Raw genomic sequence first — 19,278 nt, forward strand, 5'->3', positions numbered from 1 at the left:
GAGCTGCAAAGAGGGATTTCCACAGTAATCCTTGAAATCTGTGTGGAATGTCAGGTCAAAATATAGTAGCATGTGTGCAGCGCCCGAGGAGCTTCTTCTTCGCACTGTGTTCAAATTGCTGTCCCATATTTCATAGTTTGGAGTTCCAGAGTTGGTCGCGTGTTCAGACGTCTCTCTGTTATTCAGCTCTGATTGATTTTCTCCTCATGTTTCTTCTTTCCAGGTCGGCGTCGGGGAGTTGTTGGATACTTTCTTGCGGCGTCGGAGGCCGCCGTTCTGCCGGACAGCATGCGAACGGAGGATGTCGTCTGAGTCCGAGTCGAGCCTCGCTGCTCTGCGCCTCGCCTCGCCGTCCAGAGGGATGACGGCGCTGTGGTGCTCGCTCTGGATCTCCTTCCTCCTGCCTCTCTGCGTCGCTCCGGCCAGGCTGCCAACCGCTCAGCCCACAGGTAGGGTACAACGCCAAAACAAGGGGATTCTTACACGCTGCTGATTACGCCACACTGGTGATTGTGTGCGAAGAACGCCAAAGAATCGATCAGATCAGGTGCCATTTATCAAGCAAAAGTGCCAAATATTGAAAATGTGAGGATTTGCTGCTTTGCTCTGTTTTTTTGCATCACTGTGAACTGAATGTCCTCTGGTTTTGGACGGTTAGTCAGACAGAACAAGCGTCTCTGTGAGAAAGTGAGAAAAAGAAAACCTAAAGCGTCACTTTTCTTGTGGCTAAACTACAAACATGCAGCTCAGAAAGAATTCCCCTCTCAAGTTGGCTTCATACTCCGTCATGAACCGGCATAAAAGAAGCCAGAAAGGATTCTCGTTCCCAAACAAAAAAAACAAAAAAACAAGAAAGACAATGTTAAGCTGCTCACACACATTGGCTTCTCTTCCTCAATTGTTTCTGTGCTTCATCTTTCCATGCTAATATGAATTCTGCTTAGAACCACGTTCCGCTTTCTGTGTGTTCATCACTTCAAAAGGCACATTTATTGTTTGTACAAATGTGGCGGAGTCTCTTTTTTTACGAGGAGGATTTAATTGGACTCTTCTTGGTTCGCTGCGATTTTCCCTCTTTGTTCTCGAGGCGGAGAAATACCCGACGATCAGTCCAAAGTAAACGTTGAGCTGTGTTGGCTTTAATCTCTCCATATTGCGCAAAAAAGAAGCCAAACACAGCGGAGTAATCTTTTTCTGAGGCGTCAGCCGAGTGTTGTTTTTTCCTCCTCCCTCCCCGTTTTCTTTTTAGTGGAGAGTTATTTAGTCTTTAACACATTTTACACGCTGCAGTGCATTAAGAAAGACGAGGAGCCGGGCGCTCTCTGGATGCCATCCATCTGTCTTATGCAAGTCCCGATACTACAAGTGTGTGTGCATGAACATGGACATGCAGTGTCTTAACATGTGCATGTGTGTATATCCTCCAAATAACTGGGGTCAGACCAGATAGACTCGAGACAAAAATGAGGACTTTGGACTTTACTGCTGTTACATTTGACAAACTGTAGAATTAACCACCTGAACATCCCATGTTTTGACCTGGAAAACACAAGAAAACAAGAAAAAGATGACCTTGCATGTTTCAGTTTAAGGCTCCTGCATTGAAATGACTTGATGCACAAAAAAAAAAAAAAAAGCGTGATAAACACAGCTTTGGAAGGAATGGCTCAGCTGAATACTCAATTCTGATTGGTCAATCACGGAATTCTACGGTCTGTCGCCATTGACGTAGTTCTAATCTCCATACACGGCGGGCAGAAGCTACAAAATTCATTTTTAAATCAATTAAATCACCCACAAATCAATATGTTTTGTGAAGTAGGTGATTTCGTGGCTGTGTGATAAGCTGGATAATATGTACAGCAAGCGGGTTCTTGGGAAATGAAGCCCTTCAGATTCCCCCTCACGCTGTCGGAAGTCATTTCGCAATAATTCGCTCATGGTACATAATCCCATACATTGATCATTCTGTGACTTAAAAGACTTTCATTTAGACTTCATGTCGACATGGATTTCCCTCAAAAGCAGCCCTGCGTCAGGCTGATGTTACAGCCGTCTACCTGTGTGTGAATTCCGCCTTTCATAGCCAAGAGTTCCCTCCCCTCTCCTCTCTCTGCCCCCCTTGTGCCCTCTCTCATGTAAAACCCCCAATGTTACAGCAGACGTGTTGTGATTGTGTCCGCCTCATTGCCTTCCCTGCTGGGAGCCATCGCAGCCTATCTCGCTTGGCATCGTCCAACCCCTCTGTGTCTGATCTCCCCAGCGTGGTACAAAAACATAAATACTGCAGCTAAGAGAGACGATATTGTTTCAAGTTGGTAATGTTTTGATTATATGATTAATTTGATGTGAGAGGTCAGGTGATAACACGAGCAGCCTTGTTTCCATCGGAGACGTTTCCTGGTGAGATGGAAGGTTTTTTTTGGCTCAGTTTGATGATGAATCTCTCATTTGAAATGGGGGTTAGACTTTTGAGTCAGTGTCGTCAACCTTTGACGTGATAGAGGTCCCCTTCACGACCACAGATACAGAAAAACATCTGGAAAACCTGAATCTAAAGTTTGATATCTTCAGTTATGAAGATGTTCATGTTTTCAGGTCCCTTGAAGGATCACACGTTGCTCTACAAGTTGAGAAAATGATTAAGTCATTAAAATGACTCATAGCCATATAAAATTATAATATTCTGCTTCTGATAATCTGATCACTAATCAGTGAAGAAGATCTTGCTGTCATCCTGGAAAGCTTAAATATTGAAACTCATGCTTAGACTCCTAAAAGGAATAATTCATCCTTGATGGTTCATTTTCTTCTTTAGCTTTAACATTCACAGAATCCTCTTGTTTCCTCCGGTAGCTCTTGCATTTTTTTCTATATAATCAGGAGGTTAAAAAAGGCTGTGAAGCCCACATACAGCGGCCTCTGTGCCTGGTGGGTATCTCCGGCCCCCGTCTCCCCTTGCGGCCCCCTGGCCTCCAGCAGCGTTCCCCACGTCCACAGATGGATGAGCAGTGGGGATAAAATGACTGTCGTTTACTGGCAGATGGCACAATTTCCCCTCAGCCACTGCAGCTCCGGGCAAAGTTGTCACTTGGGTTGGTGTTTTCTGTGTTTAATCCTGTGGTTGTGTGTGTGTGCGTGTGTGTATGTGTGTGTGTGTGTGTGTGTGTGTGTCTGTGTGGGGGGTGCAGATTAATGTGCATATCTGTTTCAGGGTCAGAAATTAGCGGGTGCTAAGGACAAAAGTGACCTTGATAGTTTACAGCGTGCATGTAAATATAAATTAAAAGTAATTGAGCTCAGATTTGGCAGCCTTATTTAAAAATTAAAAAATGATTTACGTGTTTTCCTTGAGGTGTCAGAGATTAATAATGTGTACGAGACCACTGGCCCCTGTGGGCCACCGTAGTTATGTTTTTGAGAAGACAAAATAACTTTCTGTTGAGGAAAAACAGCTTTTGTCGATGAGAGAAAAAAACATTATGCTTGATGAGCTGTTTAAGTAACGCTTTATGTAATTTGATATATAAAAAAACCCCAAAATGACATGTCATAACTGAATCATTGAAGTTGACATGATCGGCTTATGAATTCTTAAGTTATGGCTCAAAATATGTTTTGTGGGGTCACAGTAGCCTTGACCTCTTGACCTTTGACCATCTGATTATCAGTGCATCCTTGAGGTCAGGTTGACGTTTATGCCAAATTTGATGATTTAAACTACAGTACTGCCATACTTCGAAAAGCCTGTGTTCATGCACGTGTGAGATAAATGTTTGAGAAGCCAAGTTGACCCATGTGAAAGACTGATGACAAAGAACAGAGGCTGTGTCTGTGTGTGTGTGTGTGTGTGTGTGTGTGTGTGTGTGTGTGTGTGTGTGTGTGTGTGTGTGTGTGTGTGTGTGTGTGTGTGTGTGTGTGTTATTCTTCTCCCCTCTGTATTTACTGACCACACACACTCTTGGGTCTTGCTGGCCCCCTATTGAGCTCAGAAGAAATATGTGGCTCATCTTCTCCGACGTTCTCTGTGAGCACAGCAGACACATAAATTCAACACGTTCAGTTTGCAGCCAATTGCAGTTTTGTGTGTGTGTGTGTGTGTGTGTGTGTGTGTGTGTGTGTGTGTGTGTGTGTGTGTGTGTGTGTGTGTGTGTGTGTGTGTGTGTGTGTGTGTGTGTGTGTGTGACAGAGCAGGCCTACGTGGAGTCTGCAGTTAAGTGAATGTTATGTCTGTATGAGCAGAGGCAGATTATGAAAGGGAGGCATTAAAAGAAAATGAAAAGAGGGAACGTCAAAAATTAAAGGATTGCGGAGAGTCTGTGTGTAAATGTGTGTGTAAGTGTATACATGTGTGTGGTTGTGTGTGAGAGCGAGAGAGAGAGAATGAATAAGACAGTGTGGGTGTGTATGGTCATTATTACTTTCAACCAGACAAGAAAACAAATATGGGTCATTTTTAGACACAGAAATGACAGAAAGTGTGAGTGTGTGTGTGTGTGTGTACTTGTACAGCTATCTTTGTGAGGACCATTGACAGTGTGAGGACGTCTTTGGACAGTAAGGACATTTTGGACATTTTGTAATTATTCAAGCAATGCAGGTTTGTATTAATAGTCTAATACAAACTTAAACAACTTAATCCTTGTGTGAGGGAGCTTCATAACTTGAGGCTGAAAATTTTGTCGGGGAGGACAGCAAAAAGTAAAAAAAAATGTGCTTTGGCATTGTTGTCCACAGTTAGCATTGCAGGTTTTCTCTGCAGACCTCACCTTATTTTACTGTACTGTTCTCTTACACTAAAATAATATGAGTCCAATATATCATCTGCCTTATTCTTAGTGGATGACGCATTCGGGTAAGTGATGAGGTCAAGTTGCGATGGTTAAGGTCAGGTTAAGGTTGAGAATGCCCTTATAAAGATAGTAGTACAAGGTTGTGTGTGAGTCTGTGTCTATGTGTGTGTGTGTGTGTGTGTGTGTGTGTGTGAGGTCACTGACCCCCTGCCACCCCCTCTCCTGGCAAGGACTGTAAATGTCAGCAGGGGTTGTTTGGGTCATTAGGAGACTCGTTAAAACCACGCCATCCACAGATTTACGCTCATGCTCTACAAATCACACACACACACACACACACACACACACACACACACACACACACACACACACACACACACACACACACAAACACACGTCACTCCACTCTCGCTGTCATTCTCTGTCAAATTTCATTTTTCTTTCCTACCATTCTCCCTCTCTCTCTCTCTCTCTCTCTCCTACACACACACACACACACACACACACACACACACACACACACACACACACACTTGTCTTTTGAAAACCTCTCCAGTGTTCTGTAAGTCTTTGAAATTGGCAGTGTTGTCCTGAAGGGTGTGTGTGTGTGTGTATTTGTGTGTATTTGTGTGGACTGTATATAGTGTATTCAGCCAGCAGTTTCAGTGTAGAATAGCAGTGAAAACACGCAGCGTTTACAGCCAGCTGTTATTCAGCTCATTTTACGAGGAAAGATTTAGTGTGAAAAATACACTTGTCACAGTCTGTCAGTGTAGAGAAAACTGTCTTAAGTTCAATGCCTTCAAGCTCTATTCAGTAAAAACAAGTATTTTTTGGCAAAAAAAATCTTTTTGTATTAATTATTTATTCTTTGAATACAGTTATGCAACAATCAGATTTATAGTGCCTTCAATTTATTACAATTTTGTGATGAATTACGATGATTATTTTACTTTAAGAAAACAGAAGATATAACAAACATTACATTTAATCTTTAAGGAATCCAGCCTTTGCAAACATTTTTGAAAGAAGTAAATGAACAGGAATATTGCATCATAAATACACAGTGGACACTTTTTCACACAGTTTTGCTAATCATTTAAGCTTTTGTTCTCTTTTATTTCAGAGTGTTTTTACTCCTGCAGAGATACAGTGGGCTCAGCCTCTCCAGTGTGCGTTGATTAAAAGGTTGTTTTCTCGAGTGAGATCTTAGTGTAATCTTCTGCGGGGAACTCCACATACCCTTTAATCATCATATTATGTAAATGAGTAGTCCTCCATGTGTGGGCTGTATTCGAGTCTCTGAGAAATCTGAGCCGTTCATCACAACTTAAGCGTAAAGTTACTCCTCGTGGTTTGTCTTCCTCTGCAGCAACACTTTTGCTTTCGGAGTCTGTGCATGAATGTTCATTTCCCTGGCAACATTATCAAGAAATCTTTTTGGCAAGTGTCGGAGGCGCGCAGGCCAAATAAGCTCTGGAGAATGACGACTCGTTGAACAATGGCTGTTCTATCCTCAGTCCATCAGGCACTTAATCCACTAGGCACTTAAGACACTTTGTTGGATGGGAATTAAACATTGAACACAACTCATAGTCATGTTTACTGAAGGATCATGGTGGGACGCTTCTCCTGAACTCCTTAAAGTCTATTGTGATTTACAGCAAACACCTATTAAAATGAATTCAAATATAATATAAATTACCTGTTGAAGCTCTTAAATTCACACAAGGATCATATTTTACCTTTTAAAATATATTACTATAACAGTGGAATGTGTTCTACTTTGTGTTGTGTCATTTTTCTTTGTGCATTTTGAATTAGGGAGATTTTTGTTAAGCACTTGCAGAGTATTATTGTCCAGATGCAGTATTATTTTCAAGGACAACTCACAGTTGAGTCCAAGTGGAAAAAGCTTGTTGCTAAGCAAAATGTTATTGAAGGTTTTACTGTCAGATCACAAGTGAAAGCTTCAATCAAACTAAATGAAACAAAATGTGCCTCATATTTCAGGACCAAGACTGTGTATTGCAACTCGGTAATTTTATGTTACTGATCAAAATTTTGATTGTCTGTAAGACTGAACAATGAAACCTGTTCCAATAAAACAAAACTGCATTGTCAATTATGTTTTGAGGGGAAAGTTTTTTCTTCCAGATTAGGTTTGTTTTTGACGTTTCAAAAATAAGTTTCGAATTAAAGTGTTTGTGGGGAGAAGGTCAGGGTGAATAGATGGGACTTTCATCCAGGAGACCATTGTTCGTGTTCCAATGTGGAACAAAAAGTCGACGTCCACTCATTTTGATATGCATCCTTAACTTTAATAATGTAACAAACTTACAAATTTTAAGCCAAACCATGATGTTTTACTAAAAATGACTAAGTACTTATGTTGCATAGTGTTTTTTTGTTTAAATTTACAAGTTTAACACGTGTTTAAAACTGTTATCCGGGAGAAAATAAATTTCTCTCGAAACAAAATTGATTATACAGTTCAGTTGTATAGGAACGTAATTTTTGTAATGTTTTTAACTTACCTATACTTCCACAGCCCAGGTTTCATATCGGTACTTAAAGGGATTCAAAATTCCAAATAAAAACCCAGCTCTCAGTTATGTATTTCTTTCTTTATTGATTGACTGTAACAGTAACCTCGTAAAGATGTTCAGTCGCTGTTATCCCTTCATCTGTAGTCACAGAGTGTAAAATCCTCCCAGAGATCATCAAAGTGTCTCAGGTTTGGGTTAAACATATACCTGGGAGAGCTTTCACCGTGAACGGAGAGAATTAGCAGACAGCTGTAGATCAGGAGGTCATTGTCAGCCAGGGGCCTCGGTACGAACCTTGTCTGCGGGCCACGGCTACGTTTGTATTAATACACCTCATTAATGCCCTTTGAAACCCTCTCTGCATGTCACTTGATGAATTATGGATGAAAATACAGACCAGTCTGTGTGATCTGCTCGCGTCTAACCCGGACCACCTTTTCCCGCAGTGGGATTACATTTTTTGTCTCTTTTCCCTTTCAGCACACAGATATGTTGTCAAACTGACACAAACACATTTTAAGCTTTGAAACTTCTGACTTCTCTGATTTTTTTAATTTCGGCTTTTTGTCAAATCCCCGTCAGTTTTCGGATCCCTTTGAAGGCTCCACCCGTTTCAACCCTAATGATGTCTTTGCAGCACGAACACACACACACACACACACACACACACACACACACACACACACACACACACACACACACACACACACACTCTCTGTTACGCACTCACACACCTGTACATGTCCTCTGCTCTACCTCTGGCTGCGGTTCACTGTGTTTCTTAGCGGCGTTGACATACGGTGGGTTTTTAATTACAAAGCTCCCCTTGAGGAAATTGTTGAGATACTTAACAGATAAGGCAAACATGGAGATGAACAAAGAGGTTCCTTGTGTCGTATCAGAAGGACTGGTTTCTGGAGGGCGCGCAGGGAGGGGGGGAGTTGGGGGTTAAGTCAGCTAGAGCTGCAGTTAAATCTGACAAAATATTTATGTGCTGTGAAGTGACTGCTTGATGGTGTTTTATTGAAATTATGTGTCTCCTTTGAACCGTTTCTCCATGCTCTCTCTCTCTCTCTCTCTCTCTCTCTCTCTCTCTCACTTTGACTTTCTCTCTCTTGCTGACACCTGGATTTAGGGACACCATTGATTTAATTGCATAATGCTGATTGAATTGTTGTGATGGATGGCAATTGCAAAATGGGCCAATATACACGGTCCTCATGTATGCATATAAACATGTTGTGTGTGTGTGTGTGTGTGTGTGTGCCAACCCCATTGGAAGAGTGTATTTTGTTGCTGGCAGAAGCAAACAGATGGCAGGTTGTGTGCCAAGCTGTAAGGAGTCCAACACTCTCACACACACACACACACACACACACACACACACACACACACACACACACACACACACACACACACACACACACACACACACACACACAGAGCGAGAGAGAGAGAGAGAGACAATCGAGGCTTGATCTGTCTCACCCATCAGTCAGCCCCTTGACTCCCCCTCTACACCCCAAATGGCTTCTCATACACAAACACACGTGCACACAGTCTTGTGCTTACTTCTTCTGCATAAACCAAAACATTGTCAATATGTTTGTTGATGTTAACCAATGTCAATTTGATCATGTGACGAAAACAATGTGATATGCGGAGGCTGTAGTATAGCGCAAAATCTGGGTGTGCTTCGTTACTAGTAACTAGTATGCAACAGGGCCTTGTCGTAATTACCTTACGTCACTGCTGTCTCTCTCTCTCTCTCTCTCTCTCTCTCTCTCTCTCTCTCTCTCTCTTAACCACTAACCAGAAGCAGAGCGGTCCTGTCTGGCTCTGCTTCACCTCATTTACATTTCTGTGAATGGAAACAGAGAGCCAACAGACAGTGTTGAACATTTTGTGTGTGTGTCAGAGAGAGAGGCAGTGTGTAGGGGTATGTTCTTACCTCCCTGCTTGTCATTGTGTGTGTGTGTGTGTGTGTGTGTGTGTGTGTGTGTCTCTTTCATCTTCTTCCTCCCTCTATCTTCCTCTTTCCTCTCTCCTTCCTCGTGGTCACACTCGCACATCTGCTCATCTTCCACCTCCTCCTCCTCCATCCCTCCTCTTCTTCTCTGTGTCTGCCAGGATAAATCCAAATTAGCCTCATTGGCTTGACCATAATTAAGTGCACTATTGCCAAAGCACGTTATACATAAGTTGCTGCACCGCTAGAATAATAGACTCCGCCTCTCTTTCTCTCTCAGCTGGTTGCTCCATCCTCTTTGCTCAACTCCTCCGCCGACGCTTCGTTTCAAAAAAAGGTCCAGGGTCGACTCACTTCTGTTTAAAGCTGACACATCTAATATAGAAACCAAACTCGGCTTCCATGCCTCCCACGTCTCCCCCACTCCTCACACTCTCTCTCCCCTTATGTTATTATGCTAGGAGAGCTAAAATAATAAACCCTGGGACCGTCTGCAGAGCGTAATGGAAGACTGGAAAGAAGAGAAAGAGAGACTTCGGTGTTGTGCTGGATAAATGCAGAGCAGCGACCGTCGAGCTGACTCCAGTTTTAAATAACCAAAGGCAGAAATCATTTCAAAATTCCCATGAAATGTTACTTTGGAGTGCGGTGTTTCTGGTAATTGAGTACATTTTTTCCCCATGTGACAACTCTCTCCTCATCGCTGGCTCAGCGTATGGACGCCGGTTTATCTGCTGCGTTTCACCGCAAAGTTTAGAAACGGAAAACATTCGATTATTTTTACCATTCTGGGGTTTTTCTTTTTGTTTATCCAAAGAAGCAGTTTTTTTGCAATCTGATCTTTTTAAGAATAACTTTGTTGCAGACTTCTTAAAAAGATCACAATGATGATTGTTACTTTTTTATGGACTGTGATTGCTGACAAGGAGAAGTTGCAACGACACTGATTAACCTAAACTCTATGACACAGGGCACAGAAATACTCAACAAAGCTAAATCCTGGAAATAATATTTCATCAGCAAGACTTTTTAGCTTTTGTTGGCTGAAACTATTTTGCAGTTCAACTTCTTGTGAACATTTTTTGGCATTCCATATACCTGCATTGTCCCCAGTTTCAATTCCAGTTGGGTACCTTTGTTGCATGTCACACTTCTCTCTCTCTGTCTACCCTTGTTTCCCGTCTGTCTCTAGAGTACTAACTCTCTAAAGGAGCTTTTAAAAGCCGACGTCTAGTCCGTTTTAATCAAACTCCAGTTGAGAACGCAGTAATCCTAATCTGGTGTGGATCACGACAACCAGTTCGAGTCCACTTGCAAGAGGTGTTCGCAGGCCGTTTCCAGCTGAACCCCAAAGCGGCGGCTTGTAGTGAGAATATAACCGGACCCAATTGCAGGAAGTGAACCAAAACGCAGCCACTGTTTACTGACGTGGTTACCATAGATACCTATGTCTGGATGTCCCGGTACCTGCAAGGCTGCTAAAACGATATGTTAGATTTGTTAAAATTGCAAAATGATGGTTTTGTTCATATTTAACATTTACAGTTGAACGTTAAACATGATTTTGTTTGTTTTTTGCCCCATAAAGTGTCAGTTGGTTCCTATTAACTCTGGTTCCAGAGGACTATTGTTCAGTGTTCAGGCTGTTTTAGCATAGATGTCTGGTATAGATGTCTCAGGACAACTGTGCTCCAGTTGTTCTCCTCTCTGTGGCCTGTTTGTGCTGTAAGTGAAGGCAGGTCCTGGAGGGAGGGATGATGGGATTAGAGGCTTTCCTGCTCTCGTCCCGCTCTCATAAGCAAACACACTTAACGCACCAGGCCTGTGCGGAAGAGTTTCTCCATGTTCAGATGGAGACCCAGGGGGAGTCCGTATGCTCGTAACACAGTTATTTTTATTTCTGCTTCAACACGTTTACATTTTTTTTTCATCAGTTTGATAGTTCTGTAAAAAAAAAAGACTGTCAAGAGACTAAAGACCCAATGCACTGAAAGCAATAATTCACAAACTATGTTGCGCACGTCATTGATGCTCCTTTGGTGCACTGCAGGCATCTGTTTTAAGACAGAACAAGCAGTATTTATGGCGACATTTTTGTATACCCTTAGTCGTTTAAATCGACCTAAATAATAAGATTGAATTATGATTTGATATAAATGAAAGTTTGACTCGATAATGTGAAATTGAAATTGATAACTCTTTCAGGAGTTCTTGGGACTACAAAAACACAGTTAACTCACAGTTGCAGAGCGGTGTGAGTGCTTCTCTTACCTCATGAACAATCTTTGGCTGAGTACAGTTGCCAACCTGCAGAGAGCTCACAAACTGGAAAAAAACAACTTATTTTGGGTCTCCCATCATGCATTTTACATTTTAACAAATAAAAGCGACAGTATTATTATTATTAATTAATAATTGATTTCTTTAATGAAGTGACCTCCTCTTGGGAATAATTCTTAGCTTTTTATTCACTTTAGCGCTCTCCAAACAGACAAAAAAGACTTAAAATCAAGGTCAGACGAGAGGCGTCAGAGCAGTTTGACTCGCCCTCATGTTTATAACAATTCATGTACTTCTAAACCTGCGCCTCAGCCTCTTTCGGTGCGTGTTGGCCTAAAAGAGTAAAAAAGGAGGAAGATAGAAGAAGAGCTTGGTGGTTGTTCAGCAGCAGGTCGGTACTGGACAGGAAGCAGCTCAGGAAGTGTGTGTGTGTGTGTGTGTGTGTGTGTGTGTGTGTGTGTGTGTGTGTGTGTGTGTGTGTGTGTGTGTGTGTGTGTGTGTGTGTGTGTGTCGGTGCTCCTGTGATCAGAAGCAGCAGGTTTTACTTGGAGAGCTAACAACCAGAGAGACGGACCCACGCAGTCCCACCGCACTAATAAACAGCATCATAAACACAGCAGTAAACGCTTTTATGTCCTGCTGATCTCAACCCAGGGACGCAACAACCCCGCCTCCACCTTCTGACCCTCATCGGATAAAAATGTTTTAAAATTTAGCTTGATTTTGGAAAACTAGCCCTTGCATTTCTACTACTTTCTACTGAGGTCAAACCAAAACGTGGATCAGACCAAAAAACAAACCTTTTTTAGTCAAATTTACACATTTTGGGGATTTTGTTCATTCAGCTACCTATTCATGTACATGATCTTTATTCTCTTGTTTTCCCATGAAGGTCTAAATACTATTTCAGAGCCTTGTCCTCACTGTCAGGATCGATTAACTTAAGATTCTGGTGGGAAAACATTGAACTCCTGAATTGAAACTGAATTTAAAAGTAGTCTCAACCTGGAATTAGCCAATGTGTAAATTTATATTATTAATTCTCTCTACAATCCCCCAAAATTCCCAGACAAAAACACAAAGGTTTTACACCAAACATGCAGACAGTAAAGAACTGGACTTCATTCTTCCTGCTCCATGTTTCAGCTGCTGGTGGTGTTTACTCAAAGTGAAGACGGCATGTTGAAGGCTGAAGAAAAGCTTTGTCTTCTCAAAGCATGACAGATTAATTAACAAAGTCCAGATGAAGGTTTTAACATTCAGTTCAAAGCTTCTCTACTTTGTCGCCATTGTTAACTCTTCTGAAGCACAAAGTCAGTGTGTGAGAGAATGATGGATGACGGCTGAATTCACAGCGCTGCAGCGATGCCAACTCGCTACGGCGACGCAGAACAATCCGAGCTTTAGGCTTGTTCTGTATCTATATATGTGTGTGTGTATGTGTGTGTGTATGTAGGTTGGTGTGTGGTCAAGTCCAAAAAAACAAGTGCGCTTTTATATACATCACACTCCGTGACACTGACGTCTTTGTCACCTCTCACACTATCACCATCCCACCCACCGACACAGACTTTTGTAGGGGGGGCAGGTCATCCCAGCTGGGGAGCATCAATAGTTCTGTGTGTGTGTGTGTGTGTGTGTGTGTGTGTGTGTGTGTGTGTGTGTGTGTGTGTGTGTGTGTGTGTGTGTGTGTGTGTGTGTGTGTGTGTGTGTGTGTGTGTGTGTGTGGACGGGGGGTTCACTTGCCCAGAGTTCAGGGCAGGGGTCGGGGTCATCGGAGGTCAACATTTCAATCAGGCGTCTCCTCGTTCTGCTGGGTCAGAGTCCAGAGATGTTCAGCTGTTTCTTGTCTTTGGGGTTTTGGCTATAAGACGCATTCTGTAATTAATTCAAGTTATTTGGGGTTTAACTTCTGGATTTCCCCTAAAAACATATTCAACCTCTAGATGTTTCACTATGAATTTGTGCAACTAGTTTTTGGTGATGACAATATATTCCATTAGATGATAGATGTTGTTTTATCCTTTAATATCTCTGCAAGCAATGTTGCAAATTGAGAAGTAGGATGGAACTTTTTGATGGCCCCTTGATTTTTCATTTTTTCTATAGATTGTGTTTGTTCTTAGATTTTCTAGCCAGCTCGCTACATCACAGCACAGCGTTCTTATTTTTGTGCTCTTGCCCCAGTTTCAGCTTGTCGTCTTTTTCGAGTCACTTCCCTGACTCAGCAAGAAACACGGATGCTGACGGAGCATCAGTTTTCCCCGCTCTCTCTGTTAAGTTAAAATTAGCCATAAAGACAAGTCGCTGCCTAAAACAGAAGCTTTTTGACGTTCGCATCACGAGATCCAAACAGCCGCCTTGTAATCGGATTGGTTCCTCCGTGTTGTGAAGGGAAGTGTGATTATGTTGTATAGTGGCCCCACACACACACACACACACACACACACACACACACACACACACACACACACACACACACACACACACACACACACACACTTCGCAGACACCCTGGCTTCTGTGGGTTCCGAGCTTCTTACACTTGTCTGCTGAATTGAAACTAGGCCAGTTCGTCTTTGGAATGACAATTACCGTGGACCAAACCCAGGCTGGAGGGATGGAGGGATGGAGGGCAGGTGGGGGTCGACGGTGAGGGTCTGAAAGGCTGATTGGGCGCTGCCAAGATGCTCTGGATGTACAGTAGCTTCCGATGCTCGTTAGTGCAGCCGAGCGGAGGGCCAGGCGGAGGGGGAGGCCGGGGGAGGGAGGCTGGCACAGGCCGGGGCGGGATGTTTAGAGGCAACGTCTATCTTTAACTTGATTTTAAGGGGCTCTTTTGATAAACTGCGGCTGAGCTCGGAGAAGAATAGAGGCAACAAGCTGGGGGAAAACCCTCCCTCTCCTCTTTTCTCCTTGATCTCTGCCGAGCCATCCCTCTTTTCTCTCCATCTTCTGCTGGCAGGCTTCTCTGCAACGGTGTGAGGTTGTCAGGCTGGCCCAGATTAAGGGCATTGTCCGAAGGTATTTACATCCGGCCAAACCATATTAAACAGAGATTAGGGGGGGGGGGGGGGGGTTTCACTGCACACTGCAGAAAAGAAGAGGGAGCTTTTCCAGGACGAGCAGGATGTACAATAGGCATAGCTGTGAAATGGAGGAAGAGAAATGTGCTCTTTATGGAGGTGGGGGTGGGGGGTTGGGGGGGGGGGTTCCACAGATCCTGTTTGAAGGTCATGTGATGGTGAGTGTGCCAAGCGGTTGGCAGCCGGTCCAGTTTTTCAGCATAGGAAGCAGAAGTAAAAGAATCTGTTGGCGGGACACGGAGAGCAGACGGGCTGCTGCCAAGGACATCGATGTCCGCGTGTCGCTATATTTTCTTTAAAGGATCATCCCTACTTTCACAGTTTATTTTTTAACCATTTAACTGCTGAGAATGTGGAGACAAAAGCTAAAAAAGCTGATATTTTGATCCAAATATCTATAAGCTCTTTTTACCGCAGAAATACACTCACAGAGATGAAATAGACCCACATGTGCACCGACACACTGTTCACATCCCGGCGCCACACACGTGCACACCGATTGGCCGTTTAGTGCTCACAGAAAATGTGGAAAGCGTTTGCTCTCCTCCCGTTCTGAAAAGAAAAAGTAGAGTCCGTTCTCTTTCAGCAGTAGAAGCAAAACAACTAATTACCTGCAATAAACAGGGCTGTTAGTCGCTGAAACATTTGCCACTGGTTTGGGAGCAGCTCGCTCTGCACATGTTGGAAACATGGCCCTGTTGTATTATTAGCTCTGTGGTAGAGAGGAGGAGGAGGAGGAGAAGGAAAAAAAGGGAGTTTGATGAAGATGAATGTCTCCCTGGCTCATCTGGAATCCATCACTTTCCAAAGTGGTTTAAACGCAGATATGGTTTTTGAAAGGTATGTGGTTCTGCGTTTCGACCGATAAAAGTACCTGTTAAGCTCACTGACAGATAAAGAGTTTTGTCATCTTTCACAGTTTATGATCCTTCTCGCGGGCCTGTTTGAACCTGCAGGGATGTTCCTTTATGCAAAGCAGCCCGGCCGAACAAAAGGGCATTATTCAGAAGCAGACCCATGAAGGAGAAGTTTAAAAGATACAAAACCGGCAAAGAAAAAAAAAAAGAAATGAGGATATCTGGTATTACTGGAGAATCACAGATTCATTGTTTTCAGCAGAGATAAAACCCAGAGTTTAAATCCTCCAGAGCAGAAAATGAATTCATCAATCTGCCACGATTTAGTTGTTTATTGACGGATGTGAGCTTCAGAGAATATCCTCCTCACTCTGAAGAGGGACACGCATCAGGACACATCGTGCACACAGCCGGACACAAAACATTCCTTTTTAAGGATCAAGTACATCAACAGTGTCTCATTTTAACTTAAATGTGGAGTTCTCCTTTGTTGCCTGGCAGAGTCTGCAGTTATAGAAAATAAACAATCATACATTTGAATGAAGGAAATCTGTCAAGCGTTCATAAGAAAAGAATAAACATGTTTAATCTCCTTTTAAAACAATCTTGAATCTGCTGCTTCTCCCATAGTGGAAATATGACATCCAAATACACATTTATGTGTTTATTTTACTACTGATCTATTTTTTTCTTTTCTGTAGATTTCTCATAAATTCACACAAAAACTTTTCAGAAAACTTACAAAACTTAAAAACAAGGTGAAAATAGACTTTTAATGGCTGTTGACAGTATTTTTTGATACAAGAGATATCCAGAATTCCCTCTGTAAAAGCTTCTGACTCTAATATGTCAACTACATAAAAAAAAAAAAGAAATTTGGAACCTGGCGTGAACCCAAAGTTCAGATATGGAAATTGATTCAAACTAGCACATATTTGATAAGATAGTGTCTGATTTGCATATTTAAACATAACATTTCAGTAAACTTGTAATACAACAATGAATAAACCCTATTCACCTGTAGTGTCTCCCCTTAACAGCTGTTATGTAAATCATTTTGCATAAAGCATCCCGCTCCAATTATGAGGGAAAAATCTGGAAACATAGTTATTGATATTAATGTGCGTTGACAGACGGTCAGTCCGCGTTGTAAACAAGTAAAACTGTTTATTGCCACTTTAACACATGTTACATTACATTACATTACAGTCATTTAGCAGACGCTTTTATCCAAAGTTAGTTGGACAAAGTACATGTAAGTGTGATTGTGGAGCTAAACGTCATCCGTGTTCCCTCCCGTGTCCTGATATGACAGCCGCCATGGCGACGCCTCCTCAGTAGGGTCTACACTACTTCCTGTCCCTCAGTGTGTCCCTCAGTGTGTGTGTGTGTGTGTGTGTGTGTGTGTTAGAGAGGCAGGCGTGGAAAGGCTCCCCACATAAAGAGCTCTTTTCATCCCCGGGGCCGCAGCCTGCCCGCCGGCCCCTGGAGAAGTTTGTGGAGGATAAATAAACCTCTTCAGACGGACAGAGAAGACGGAGTCTGTACGCGGCGCGCTAACGTACGACGCGGCAGCATCTCAAAGAGAGACTTTATTTTATTCTGAAGGGCTATTTGTTATGATATTGAGCCGAGAGGGTAAGAAGGGCCAGGAGGGCAGGGGGCCTCTTGATTTATGGAGTGACCGCCCAGCCTTACTGCACACACACACACACACACACACACACACACACACACACACACACACACACACACACACACACACACACACACACACACACACTGTTCCTCGTTTACAATGGCAGATACATACGTACACACACATGTACATATCACATTTACACACACACTCAAAGAGTACATATCACACATTGCTTCCAGCTGGCCCTTAGGTTCCGGCGAGAGTGCTCCCACCCCCCAAACACCCCTTCACACACACACACACACACACACACACACACACACACACACACACACACACACACACACACACACACACACCAGGCAGCCGATAGCTCACACATGCCACACCGGACGGGAAAACAGCGGGAATGTCTCGGTGCTGATATGAGCGGCACCAGAACGCTGCAGCTGAGCTTTAGTCTTTATCTGCTGTGTCAGGATCGCTTCAGATCGGATTCCTGCCGGCAGCGCTTTGATATCAAACAGGTTGGTCGTCAAGAACAAAGAACGTAAACACAAAAGATTTTTGAAAAGACAAAGGCTTCGTATTAGTGCGTTTAACCAGACAGAACAGAATACATACAGGAACGGCATCGGTGCAGTTACACAGAATTCAAGTAGGATGACAGAAATGTATAAACCATAGCTCAAATCACGCAATCTGATTGGTTCATAGCGATGATAGAATACCCACAAACCACTGCTGGCACGTCTAATTCCTTTGCTCTTTCCGTATGAATCCACATGTAAGAAAAAGAGCTAGACAAATCAAAAACCTTTAATGGATTTATGTTTTTGTTTGTTGATTCAATTGTTTTTTTTGGCAGTATCATTTCTCTTTAGTTTAGCCAGAATCTTTCTAAAGACTTCTTCCTCTGTTGGTCTAAATGCTGAAAGAGTTTTCATTCAATATTTGTACATTTTTGGCCTGGAAATCTTGAAACATAAAGATAGTGAACACTGGTAGAAAAGGTTGTTGTTGGCTACTTGGTACCAGACTTCCACCTGCTTCTCAAAACCTACGTGAAAAATGAGCCTTTTTGATCAAAAAGTCACAGGAACTAAACTCGTTTTTATCTGTGTCTATGTGTCTAATCAGATGGACTACACATTAGAAATGAATGTGCATGTGGCAACACCACAGATTGCATGCATTGTTTGTTATTGACTTTGAGATGTTGGAAAGGAAATATGAAAATCTGTTGTGAGACTAGTTTGGGAGCTTCAACTGTGGTTTTAGCGTCATAAATATTAACAGAAATCCGGATCCAAAACACTTCCTGCTTTTCCTGCTTTCAGGTAAAAACCCTGAGTTCCTTAAAGGGTTTCTGGAGCACTTCCTGTGGTCATAATGTGGACCTCGTTCTCATGTTTCCAGGACTCTGTCAGATCCACAGAACCACAAGAGACCAACTGGCCCAGTTTGATTTCAAGTTCACACTCACTCAGCTCCACACATTCCCACTGTCACGACTCTGCACAGCTGGACACACAGCAGCCGGAATTCTCTCTTCAGGAACTTAACGTGGCCACTTACCATTTAGGAATTCCTCTCTTTGCCTATTTTTCTTGCACGACCACATTTCAAAGAGCTGTCTCTTGTCACTGTGATCAAACCTGCGGTCGTACATGACAGGACGTCCACTTGAAAGCTGCGGCGAGGACGCCACAGTCTCCACTGAAGCCGGTGGATCTGTCCTGAAAGGTTGAACAGTGGCATAAAAGTGAAGCCTTTCAAACCAAAATCCACTTTTATTCAAAGCACCTCATTTCTTTTTTCCCATATTTAAATCTGCATTTCAAAGTGCAGGATCTGAAGCTCAAGCAGATATTTTGTCATTGACTGTGACCCCCAAAAAAGTAGGCTTTTTTTTTAATGTATGAGGCATAAATCTTTTTGTTTTGTTCTATTCTCTAAGTAAATTGCATTTGTTTCGCCTCCGGCAATGTAAGCAGTGCACAATCGCTTCACTCTTAAGTATTTTCATAGGATCAAAGCAAAAGTACTCCAGGATCACACACACACACATGCATTGCCTTGCTATTAACAAATCCTAATTA

At 42.7% G+C, this 19,278-nt stretch overlaps 1 protein-coding gene across 3 annotated transcripts in view; it reads left to right on the plus strand.

The window, feature by feature from the left end:
- The first annotated feature begins 284 nt into the window (after positions 1-284).
- fgfr3 (fibroblast growth factor receptor 3) overlaps positions 285-19,278 on the plus strand; it is a 65,558-nt gene continuing 46,564 nt past the window's right edge. For all 3 annotated transcript variants that reach the window (XM_054614462.1, XM_054614461.1, XM_054614463.1), the window contains exon 1: positions 285-449. In XM_054614462.1, coding sequence (XP_054470437.1) covers positions 302-449 — 148 coding nt within the window. In that variant the 5' untranslated portion in view covers positions 285-301. The remainder of the gene's footprint in view (positions 450-19,278) is intronic.

This window comes from Anoplopoma fimbria, chromosome 15 (assembly GCF_027596085.1).
Source record: "Anoplopoma fimbria isolate UVic2021 breed Golden Eagle Sablefish chromosome 15, Afim_UVic_2022, whole genome shotgun sequence".
Lineage (NCBI taxonomy): Eukaryota > Metazoa > Chordata > Actinopteri > Perciformes > Anoplopomatidae > Anoplopoma > Anoplopoma fimbria.